The sequence below is a fragment of the Balearica regulorum genome, chromosome 4 (assembly GCF_011004875.1).
Source record: "Balearica regulorum gibbericeps isolate bBalReg1 chromosome 4, bBalReg1.pri, whole genome shotgun sequence".
Taxonomy (NCBI): Eukaryota; Metazoa; Chordata; class Aves; order Gruiformes; family Gruidae; genus Balearica; species Balearica regulorum.
Genome location: NC_046187.1, coordinates 68,495,559 through 68,508,219, shown reverse-complemented (window position 1 = coordinate 68,508,219; position 12,661 = coordinate 68,495,559). Strand labels below are relative to the sequence as shown.

At 38.0% G+C, this 12,661-nt stretch overlaps 1 protein-coding gene across 1 annotated transcript in view; it reads right to left on the bottom strand.

The window, feature by feature from the left end:
• Positions 1–12,661, bottom strand: part of STK32B (serine/threonine kinase 32B) — a 173,085-nt gene that overhangs the window by 17,550 nt on the left and 142,874 nt on the right. Inside the window, exons 8-11 of the mRNA XM_075752511.1 lie at positions 10,331–10,447; positions 9,062–9,187; positions 4,301–4,432; positions 3,450–3,514 (exon numbers count right to left, since the gene is read on the bottom strand). Of these exons, the coding sequence (XP_075608626.1) occupies positions 3,450–3,514; positions 4,301–4,432; positions 9,062–9,187; positions 10,331–10,447 (440 nt within the window). The remainder of the gene's footprint in view (positions 1–3,449; positions 3,515–4,300; positions 4,433–9,061; positions 9,188–10,330; positions 10,448–12,661) is intronic.

Here is a 12,661-nt window from a genome sequence, read left to right as displayed (position 1 = left end):
AATTAAATTAATTTCCCCAAGTTGAGTCTGTTTTGCCCCTGCCAGCAACAGGTGAGTGATCTCTCCCTGTCCTTATCTCAACCCACAAGCATTTTGTTATATTTTGTTATATTTTCTCTGGCCTCCAGCCAGGGTCAACCACCACACACTGCAGCCACTCTGGTATATGAAGCACTGGCAGAAATAAAATCAAGATAAAATCTACTTACAGTGTAAGGGATTTCATTCTGGATGCTTCATGTCATTCCTATTTTCACAAACCACTTTTGCTCTATCATTCTGCAGTGTATGTTTGTGCTCTCTGACTGTATACGATATACAATCTTCCTTTTTAATTCTTCAAATCTTTCATCCTATCTCATAACTGTTCAAACCATAGATATCAGCTACATAGTTAAACTGTAGTCCAACGAAATAAATTACATTCAAGGACAATGTAAGCCTTACTGAGAAGGTACATCACCTGAACGCTGCCGGTAAAGCTATCTGGAAAAACATCAGCCTTTTTAACTGAGCCTACTCATTTGAAAGCTTGGCTTAGCTAAAATGGACTCCATCTTCCTCATGCACTCATCTTGCTTAAATAAATACCAATTTACAAATACTTAACTGCAGAAAGCAATAGAAAAGTGAAAATGTGCACATTCTGTCTTTGCAGGCATTAAGTTACACTATTAAGTTACTTCATTCAATTCTTTGAATCATTTTTTAATTCTTTTCAGCCTAGTAAGCCTTTTTTCTACCTCCTCCCCCCAGCTCTTAACTGCAGTCTAAGAGTTCCTGATAATCTCCTCAGCTTCTTGGAAAAAAAATAAATATGGCATATTTCAAGATTTGCAGTATCTGTTACAGGACAAAAGATATATAGTGAAAAAAAGAGACAGTCTGGAAGTATCAGCAAGATGTTCAATAAAAACAGGTTCTGCTTTTCATAGCAGGTATTTTACAAGTATTGGACTGCAAAATGTGAACTGGGATGGTTCATACCACACTCTACCTACACATTACTACATCAATTTATGCTGCTCAATTAGAAACATCTGAAATTTTCCTAGAAACCTTTTAGTTTGGGGATTCTCATCTTTTCCCTTGCAAGATGGGCTAATCTTTTTGGTTCACACTTTCTTAGGATTGATGTAGTGTTCTGTGCCACTGAAGTAAGCTGAGCAGGCAGCTTAAATCACAATAAAATGTAGGGTTTTTTGTACCTGAATATAATGAATATCTAAAGCAGTGTGCAGATATCTTCAAATAGCTAGACTATATAAGCAATTCTTTTCTGTATAGAGGAACATGGAGGAATATCAAAACATCTGGCTGCATTAATCTGAGACTAATTTAAAGCCCTGCTTGGGATTGACACCTCACCTAATGATACGATCACATATTATTGGATATTGTGTTCGTAGGAACAGTTCATGTCTTTCAGCATCTGCAGCTGTTCCTAAGAACTTGGTTGGCCATGTGGTTTTGGAAATCCACCTAAGCGCAGCCTCAGCCTGTGCATACAGCCTTGAGGAAGGGTCTAAGGAAACCACCCATGAGTTACTCTGGTGTATAGTGTGTAGCCTCTTCTCTCCGGTACGATGACATCTGTGTCTGTCATTAACTTGAATTCACTTTGCACTTCAAAAATTTGACCTTTGCTTCCCCCCTTTTATTAACATTTTTGTTTTTTGAAAGGTATTACAGAAGTCTCTCCATGTCCCTCTTCAGCTGTAATACAATTTAAACAAGAAATGATTGTGATCTGGCTTTATTGAATACAGGATCTGGTTTAGGTCTATACTAAATATTTTTCCTTTACCTTGTCAAAGCCAATCAAGCAATGACCAAAACACATGCTGTTCAGAATGAAGTGCATGTGTTTTATCTTTTGCTTCCATTTTACTTGTACTCCATTTAAACTTCTCCTTGATCTCTCATCAGCCTCTCAGAGTCCTTTATAGCTTGTGTTGTTCCTGTAGTTGTGCAATATGAAAAAAATGAAGAAAACTTCCTATGCACTGCTAAAAAAGATTAAAGAATAACACAGTGAAATCCTGTCAAAAGAAATTGTTCAGTGGTAGTGAACACACACAATGGGATTTTGAAAGTGTTTTACAAAATCTGGTATTTTATTTTATCTTTCAAAAATTGCTATATATTGGGTTTCCTTGATATATGACTCTGGAGTAGGTGAGACAGTCATATCTGGAAAAGAACTAGTTGTATGAATAACTTTCTGGAAACACATTAAATTGATTTATCAATGTAATCTTTTCGTAATCTTGTTATTATGATCTCAATCATTTTGATTTTTGTGGGTTAATAAAACTCTTATTAAAGTTCAGGTAGACCCTTGTTCAGTGATACCAGAACTGATTCAGAGAAGTCCACCAAGACCCTTCTGAAAATCTTTGTGAGCTGACTTGGTCTGGCTTTGCTTGTTTACGGCTCTTACATAAATATATGGTTCTTACATAAACATACAGCTCTCCTGTGCTAGAGATGGTGCAGAATAACATGAAGAATCTGGCAGATCTTCGCTTTCCTTGTAACTCCTCACTGTAATTTCTGTGAGCAGTCAGTATTGAGCATAGACACGTCCCATAGGTTGTAACAGGAAAAATGGGGTTATCCATGGCATAATTTCCTTCATGACATCACGTCATCTGTGCAAATTTGACAATCCCTTTCCAGTTTTAATTACAGAAGACAGTAATTACCTGCATTGTAAACATTAAGTAAGATAGTCACAACTTTTTAATTATTTTCTGACATTTCACAACTCCATTAGAAAGGCTTCCAGATATAATTAGGTCAAATAAAACCACTGAATATACTTGGATGAAATGCAAAGACACAAACAACTCCCCTGTTATGAGCCATATACATTAATACAATTAATACAGGAAAATTATTTACATCCTTGGGATTCAGACTTGTGTTTCTATGAATTCTGGCTGACTCTTACACTATGAAGCACTTGCTTCATGTCTGACATAGTTTTAATATTTAGCTCTGTTGAAATAACTAATGTTGAAATAAACGTTTTTTATGGTGCTGAAGTATGAATAGTGTTCCCAAGTCAGAACACTTCAGTTCATGTCATTGAAATTTCACGAGTTATCACTTCCCTTGGTTTTGTTCAAGTTGTGAAAAAGCAGCCCCTTGTATTGTATTCCCTTTGCTTAATTGCTAACAGGTTCTCTGGAGAGTGTCAGTGACATTTACCTTATCTCTCTAACATACTTTCACCACAAGCACTTCTGCTTGCTTTCAGAGATGGAAGAACTACAAAACCATCACACCAGAGACCGTAAGAGAAAGAAATCAATGGAAATCCAGCCTTTCAGCCCCTGCTGCTGTGATCGTTAATCACTTTTCCTTATACTGGGAGGAAAAAAAATAGTTCTTAAATTAATTTCAGTAGTGAATGCTAAACAGGCATTAAGAAATGCACTTACTTCTCTCTGTTGAATATGATGAATTCTTTCCTAACGGTTTCCAAGCACTGCTGCAGGTGTACATTCTTTAAAAAACAGCATGAATAGGTTGATTAAAAAAGATGGAAAATCAGAGACAAAAATCAGAGACAAAAATCACAACAACAGAAACGACACTGAACAAAAAGGCTTATGAATGAATACTATCAAAAGACATTCTGAAGAGTCTTCGAAAGTGGGCCATGATAGCACAATCAGTCTTTCTTTCTTTTGGAAGAAGTTACCCACAAAGAATTCCTGAGGATTTTTATGTCTGATAGCTCTAAGAACAGCTTGCATGAGCATTCAATATCATTAGGAGTACCAACAGCATTTATAAAACCATACTGAAATGAAAATTTAAGTCAAATGATTATTTTTTAATCTTCTCAGAAGTTTAAACTGTTTTATACAAGTCTTTCTACATTGGAGACATTAGCCCAAACTTCAAGAGCCAGCTTTAAAACACTGATAAATAACAAGCTTTTCACTGCCTGCTTTTCATTTTTGGTACTAGCAATGGATAAATACTCCTTGTAACTATCTGTCCATGTGTGGGAAGCGTATTTGCCAACTGGCAACACTTTTTCATACTTTAAATGAGCATCTGTGAGAATCTTAAAAATGATTACAACTTGAACATGCTGTTATTATTTGACTGAAATAAATGGTTACTTTTCATCTTGCTTTGGAGATGGCTTATGCTATATGTGAAATGATAGGCATAGAGATCAAGTCTGTTTTCAGAGATGATAAAACTGAACTGAACTGAGTTTGTCCATCAGAGAATGGGAATGAAATGCCACTGACCGCAGCCACAGTCCCCAGCTTACCAGTGGGCAGGTTTCCTTAGCTCCATCTTTGGATTTGTTTTTGGCAAGTCGCTTTTTCTTTTTATGGAGAGGCTTGGACTCTAAAATCATTTCTTCAAGTTCAAAGGTAGGATCACAGTTCAGTCTTCCTTTCTGGTACAAAAGGATTCAGAGTTACTCTTTGGAGCATCATTGTGGTTTTTTCAGTTTGCCTGGCAAGTGTTAATAGCATTAATAATGATCCAGCTTCCCAACCACATCTGTAAAATGAAAACTGTCTTTTCAGGCCTGGACTGATGTTTGAACTTTAAATAAGAGAGGTGAGATAAAAGTCATATTATAAAGCAATTATAAAGAGTTAGATCCTCTTCCTAGTTATATACAGATGTACTCCTACAGTGAGGACAATTATGTCACCCCAATGAGAGAGATTACTCTGGCCCATGGTCTTCATCAGAGTATCAGTTAGTGTTGTAGAACATAAAAGGCAGCTGTAATAGTGCAGGAGGGACGGGGAGCACCTCTAAGACCTTACTTGCTACAATCTGCTTTTCTGAAGAGTTGGAGGTGGATTCAGTTCCCTAGCTCCTATCCATGATAACAAAGGAAGGAACAGACCTTTTTTGGTTAGCAGCGTTTATACCAAAAATGGTTCTATTATGCTTTTTCTTACCCATTACTCATATTATTTAATATCCTGAATTCTCCATTTTTATGTTAATTTGTGGTGCTTGAACCAAATCTTAAGATTCTTTGTTGTATCAGGAAGTTCTTTTTTTTAAACAGGATGATTGGAAACACCATTTCTATATGGTCATTTCCTTCCTTGATTCTTTTCAGATTCTTCCTTAATTCTTTTCAGGTTCTTGATTCTTTCAGATCTTTTCAGCATAAAAGTTTACAGGACCATAGTTATGCCTTGAGGTTTTTTTTTTTTTTTTAATTCTATTCATTAGTGCAGTAAAGCCATCTCATGAAAACATTTGGGATGAACTGTTCCTCTCCTATTTAGGGATAAAAGCTAGGGTACGGCCAGAAAATCTAGGGGTCAGCTGAACCTAATACATTTTTAAAAAGTCAGTACTTGGCATCCTAATTACTGGATCAGTGTTTTGCTACTCCTGTAATCAGAATAACGTGAGTTCCTTTCTTCTCCTCATTCTCTCAAACAATTTTTTTTTAGAAAGCAAACAATTTGAATTGTGTGGTGGAAGATCTTAAAAGCAGCCTGTTTTCCTCTGGGGCTTCTGAGAGTTCAATCACACCATTGTCACCGTCAAGGTGGAAATACTAAGTCATATATAAATGTCAGATATTATTTAGTAACCAAAGGCACTAAGCTGTAAAACCACATCAGAAACCACTTGTATAACTTGTGGTGTCCTACAATGAAACATTTGAGTTAGAGATCACTCCATCATTTTTATTCCTAGCAAAGTCTGTGTACTTAAACTATAAGATTAAGCTTTCTGATGCCTTTTCCTGCATCTATTCAGTCAGGTTTAGTAAAATTTATTTGGTTTTTATTAATGGAGGTTTATAGCTTATTTGTATTTATTCATAAATAAGTAATTCTTTACATTTGATAAATATTAGTTCCTTTCTTGATCATGTATGGTTTTAATATTTGTTTGAGCACTTAAAAAATACATCACTTTAATTGTGAAGCTTTAAAAATGAAGGCAAATTGCATTTAAATAATTTCTTGCTTCCTTTATCCAATATTTAACAACATGCAAAAACTGCTAACAATTTATGACTCCAAGCTGAATACAAAGAAACTAGCTAAACCATAAAGAAACACATGTACTAGTTAAGCAAGAGCGATGTTTATGGAATCAAACTACCCAGGGAGAAATGAAACGATGGGACCTTCCTACCACAGGCCTCCAGCGTGCCTCCTTGTCTGCAGAAGGTAGGCAAGCTCCTGACAGTAACAGCAAGCTGTCAAAATGTTATAAAACTCTCTAGTTATAAAACTCTCCCCAGATCAGTGTATGTTGGCCCCAATTCATCCTCTCACCAAAGCCCAAAACCCAAGAAATATATTGTTTTGTGGCCCCAGTTAATCAGTGAAGGTTTTTCTGGTTGAACAGAGAGAAAAGATCTTGGAAAATGCCTGGCCAAACTTGGTCTCATGAAACAGTAAAGTTTACTATAAAAAGAAGCATGTTGCTAGAAAAGATGCTTTGACTCTCACCATCTCACTGTTTTTCCTAACACACCTGATTGACCAGGTGGAACAAGCCCTGCAACACCAGCCTCTGTCCTCAAGCGTCTGGTAGAACTCGTAATGGGACTTTCAGATTAATCTGAGTAAATAAAAACTTTTTACTCCTATTTCCTTTTAAACATAGAATATTATTTTGCCTCCAATATTATGTATTTCCCTCCAATATTATTGATTCCTGCTAAAACACAAATAAAGTGAATCCAAACGTGAAAAGAATAGCTGTCTTTGGACACATGTTTAATGGCAGACAGTTCAGACTATTTCAGGAGGACTCCCTCTTTTCTCAGTCTCCATCACGTTCATCATTGTTAACATCAGCCACAGAGACAGACCACTTGGCTCACAGAGCAATAACAGACACATAGGTTCCACAATTGCTTCTGAAATGACATTTAAAATTACATCCTTAAGAAGTCAGGAAACTTATCTATACCCTCTCAGGAGTAAGGTACCCTCAAAACAGCCTAACTCCAGGTGGAAAGAAGCAAACAGCTACGAGAACAGTGAATTAAGGAGTTAGGGTTACTCATCTGTGACCAGATGCAGACCATCGCACGCTTGGTGTGCCCCAGCTCTGGGTAGCCTGGGCGTAAGCCAGATGGATGTGGAAAACTTGCAGTCCCTTTATTAGGCCCTATTACTACAGCCAAAGCGCCGTACCTCACTGCTTAGGAGGCAGGCTTACAGGGTGGCACACGTGGCATTAGCTGGCTATACAATCCCGCACCAAAGCTGGCTTGAGGCCAGTCCTCAGGAGCAGAGGTAAGATGGCAGACATGGCCTTATGAATTCAAGCTTGAGTGGGGGCAAGGAGACCGAGGAGATGTCTGGGGACAGGAAAACACAGGAGCAGCAACTGCAGCAAGAGACTTGCCATCAAAAGGTAGCTGGCTTTGCTGAAGCAGATTGAAGTTCTCTCTTTTGACTTTAAGTCTTAAGACATGTACCTAGGCATGACCGGGCTTTGTAGAGTCTGGAACTCTCCTGGATCCCCAAGTATGTTGTACCTTTGGGTATGGGGAACTGGACCCTTCTTTTAAAACACAAAGCAGGGTTGTGAAGTTTCCCACATGCTGACAGATGTGGATTAAACTTTCAGCTAGGAAGAGGAGGTCTAAATAATCTGTTGAATTTTCTCTGAGAAGGAGTTAGCCCACACCTCCGATATCTCAGAGAGCAGCTCTAACTTGGAAAAAAAAGGAAAAAAGGAAAAGCAGTCTCCATTCATCTTGTAGATCCATGCCACAGTGGAGAATGGAGTTCACAGTCCACTGGGCCAGGGAGGAGGTTTGTTCCACAGTGCTTCGTTTAGGACAGCAACCTGGGAGAGCAGAGGGGAAGGGTCTGGCATGGCACAGCGGTTGTGACAGCTGCGGGGACGTTGAGTAAGAGGGAAAGAGTCCTAGCCTTGGTTTGGTAAATATGACATTGACCTCGAGTTTTCAGCTTGCAGCACCATTGGGCTACAAAGTGAAAGGAAGGAATTTCACCCCTGCTGAGCACTGCTCTGAAGTGCCTAAGAGGGACCTGCCTCTCTTCGCCTGTTGCCAGTTACCTGCTGTATTCCTGGTCTTTCTCCAAGCTCCCTGAGGAAGCCCTGCTTGCCCACCCATAGCTTTCTTCTGCAGCATGTTGCTTCCAGGAAAGACTCTGGTCAGGTGCCAGGGTGCACAGCAAACATTGCCAGCACTGTCTTGGCAACCCACCTGGCTGCCTTTGCTCCATCAGGCAATGCCCCCTTGCCCTCAGCTTCTGCAGGGCTGCATCCTGTCCCCATCGGATTTAGCAAGAAGTCTAATGTGCACCTGGATGAGGACAGGGTCTAGCTATTCCCCCTTCCTCATCTTTATTTACAGTAGCATAAAAAAAAAAAAAAAGGAATATAAACAAACCCTAGTATGCTATAAATGTATTGTTTGGAGAAGCATTATGGTGCACTATGACTGAACATAGCGGAGAACCATGTTAACACCAAGTCGTTGCTTTTTATTCATGGCCCTCAAATCCATTTAACTTACAAATTATCAAAATGGAACCACAGTAAAAAAAAGAAACCACCAGTTTCCCTCACAGAATCTGAATGTTTTAGTGTAGGAAACTGTCACAAAGGAAATAGGTCAGTCTTTTGGAACAGTATTTTTTAAGTGAAAAAGGAACAGCACACTGGGATGTTAAAAAGTTTTGCAAATGTTATTCAGATGCCTGACTTTCAGAGCAGCAGCAACCTTATCGGTATTCTCTGGCTCAGAGTTAACTTTGACAATCATTTTCTCAAACAGCTAAAATGCAAAGTCTGGAAAATGTTTGGGGTTTTTTATTTGAAAGGGAACAAATAGTGAACCTAGGTTAATTAGTTTTTGTTGTGATCTAATGAAATGGGCCAAATTTTCCCTTAGCTGTGACTGAGTAAATGAAAGTAGAATCCAAAATAAAGCTTCTGCGAGAAGTAAGTCACTGAGGAGCAATAAATGCAAGCGTAAACAAGTAAAACAGCAGTGATAATTAAAGTTGGAATTTGCAAACACAGTTCACCTGGAATATTGACTTACGTTAGGAACAAAGCCGGGGGTCACAGCTTTCTCTAGAACAGCATCCCAGTTGACATCAGCTAGGTATGGAGAGCTTTGGATGTCTGCAAGGCTTGAAAGACGGCACTCCGGGTCCTTAGTGAGGAGCTGTGATCAAGCACAAGGCATTTTCTAAGGGACTGGATGCCATTTAAAAAAGTAAATGTATCACATGTATAAATTGTATGATACACAATTTTGAGTAAGGAAATGGGTAGAAAATCTTCCAACAACTTTGCGAGGTCCCAATCAAAAAATAATAAAAGCAGTAATGCATAGGATATAATTTAATTGCCACCAGATGGCTGTTGCAGGCACAAAGTGTATAAATGTATTAGCAACGAAAATCTGTTTACAAATACACAAGAGTCCAAGTGTCGTGAAACATCACAGTTCAATACCACCTAACAATTTATATTTCATCTTTAATTTATTGGAAGTTACAGTTACACTGAGCATCCTGGCAGCAATTAAAATTAACCACCTCATTGCTCCATCTATCAAAAATAGATTACTCATTGCTACAAAGGAAATTGATCCTGTATGGCTCTGTTCACACACTCACAAACATTTTGTGCTCAAATATCAGCACTGATGGTCTGAAATACCTAAAAGAGACAGATGAGCCTTGCAGCATGGCCAGAAAATTACACCAAACAAGTAACTGGGATTTGAAGAAGAAAGGGAGTTTCCAGGGTCATGATGCCTCCAGAAAGAACCCTGTCTTGTAACTTAGTGACATTTACAGCAAAGTGGCTCTGGTTTTGTTGTTGCAACTATAGCAACATGGGGCAAGGAGAGATACAGCCCTTTTCATTTCTAAGCTCCCTGGCTGGAAACTGTGGCAGAAATTCAGAGGGCAGAGCGGTCCTTCCTTCCCTCTCCAGCGAGGGAGAGAACCAGGGCTGGAGAGAATGGGGCCAGGGCCATTGGCCATTCCAATCCAGAGTAGGAATTATTGATCACCAAAGTTTTCTGTCACTAGTGAATCAGTGGTAAAATAAAGAAAAATATGAGATTACTATTTCTTTGAGGCCATGAAAAGCCTGAGTATAAGCGTAAGAATAATCCAGCTTCTCAAGAGAAAATACTGCACCTCTCGCACTCAGAAAATTCTGGGAATAAGCACTGCTTGCTTATCCTTCAAATTTTGACTACCTAATGTGTGTGCTTGCCTGACACCTCTGCATTGTTGGAGGAGCTTCTGGAAGAGGAGAGAAGAGAGGACAGAAGGTGTTAGTGCTTTCTTACCTTTTTCAGTAGTGCTATCATGCCCTTGCACCATGCAGATGAGTAGTGAACTCTTTCTATCTTGAACATGTTGAGTATCTCATCAATGGGGGTGGCTGAATGAATTTCATAGGGTCTCTGGGATAAAGTTAAACCAATATCAAGTCAGCAAGAATGGATAAAAGAGTGTAGACAAATCACATTTTCCTGAGCTGAGTACTGTTTATGCTGGAAACATCAAAACCACCAAAACATCTTATAACAATTTTGAGACTAATTCTTCTTTGCGTGTGTGCTTTTCTCTGGTCATAATGAACGTAATTACTCATAGATGCATTTCCTCTGCAAATTTTTCTCTCATGAATAGAAGTATCAGTTCAAATGAGATGGCTGAATAATTTTGTTCCTGGGGCATTCTATGTGAAATGTGGATTATTTACTATTTTTTACTTGTAGTACTAGAAAGTACTAGAGATCTAAACTGACAAAATGGTGGCTGAAGGGAGATTTTACCGAATAGTAGATAAAGTAAAAAATGCTTACAAAAATCTGTGTAAGAATGACAATAAAAAAGTAAACTCTCCAAATCCCAATCCTTCTCCTTTTCCCTTTTTGAAATCTAAAATTGACTCATTACATGGAGCTATGGATTATATGGACCTACTGTCCTGTGTTTGTTCATGCCTAAATTCTTCTATAGGCAAAGAGAAGCCCTAACTTCATGGTGCTTTGTTCATGAAGATTGCTGTGATTTATCTTTTATTAAATGTAGCATTTAGAAATGAAAGTACTACATACAAATTTATATTCTTATTAATTATTGTGCACATTTTTTTTTGAAGACTTGTATTTGTGAAGCAAGCTGTTAGAATGATATTCTCTGTTGATATATTTGAACAAGGATAGCATGTGGATTGCTTGTGAATTAAGTTGTACGCAGCAGGTGACAAATATGTGATATGCGATCTGCAGCCAAATGCCATCATAGCAGCAATGTGCGAATTGATGCATAACAATTCATACACAACATAGAATTACCTTCTAATCCAACATCCTCAGCAGCAAAGGGCAGACATTCATTACCTTCACTAAGAACTGAATCATCCTTTGACTTTTGCTAGCATGTACTGGTACAAGATTATAATTTAAGAACTTAAGAATTTCTAGGTGTTAGTTATCTAATCTGACAGTGAATTAGCCAGTTTTCATAAAGGCCCAGAAAATATTCTTATTTTGAAAAGATTCACACACGTTTAACTTTTAACATGTGTATGAAAACAAGTCCATTCCAAGGCATTGGGATATTCTAAAAATAAATTCAAGGATTGGTTAAATCTTTTTGCTTTGATTCACATTCAGTTAGTCTGTTGTCATTTAGCTATATCATGTCCATATGAATTCAACAGGACCTAAATGCATGCTCTGAATACATAATTTTCTTGAATCAGGTTCAGAACTATAATTTGAATATTCTTTTCCCTACCTGTGGTAATGCTGCTATAAAAGAGCTATTAACAGTGAAAGGTTAACATTCTGTCTGTTGTCAAGAAGTAACCTACTGCTGATTTGGACTTGATATAATGATGTGAGCAATGTGATCATTGAGCTAGAATATACACCAATTGTTGGAAATGGTGACATAGCTCTAAAATAGCAACTTTAAGGAATAATGAATCTTTGAAAGTAGTAAAAGAATGTTTCTGCACATGCCTTTTTCCTCATCGAAAAAATCCTTAAAAAACTTACCCTATTTTAAAGATTGTTAGCATTCTGCAGTCTCACTTGATCTTTTTTGAGATTTGCAGAGATTTTTAGTATTGTTCTTCATTAATTTGAACTATAAATACTCAAAGAAGTTGCCATTATAAGCTTGGTCTTTTGAGATCCTTCACACCTATATCTCCCATATTTTTCAGCTATTCAGTCCACTTGAGGGTCAGACACCTTCCGGTTTATTTTGTGAACAGGAAAAAAAAAAAGGTCTTGTTTTTGTTCCTGGTATTTTACCAAAGTTCACTGTAAATCATTCACATCACAGTGAAAGTCAGAGCTCAAGAATGCCACTTACTACCTCTTTCCTTTGCTTTGTCTCTGTTGAGGGCATGGTATGTAGAGTTAGTATAGTATTTTAGCAGTTGTTTATGGCTTAGGAACAGATCGACATGTGTCATGGTTTGCATCGTGCAGTTTAATTTCCTGAACTTGGGGAAAAGACCAATGTTTGATACAAAGCTTTATAAACTTGGGGGTTTGGTTGTTAGGTCTTTTATTGGCAACTGGCTAAGCAGAGAAAAGTGCCTGCAGCGGACTGAGAAATGTTACTGGGGATAACCAAAAAATGGCCCAGACGGG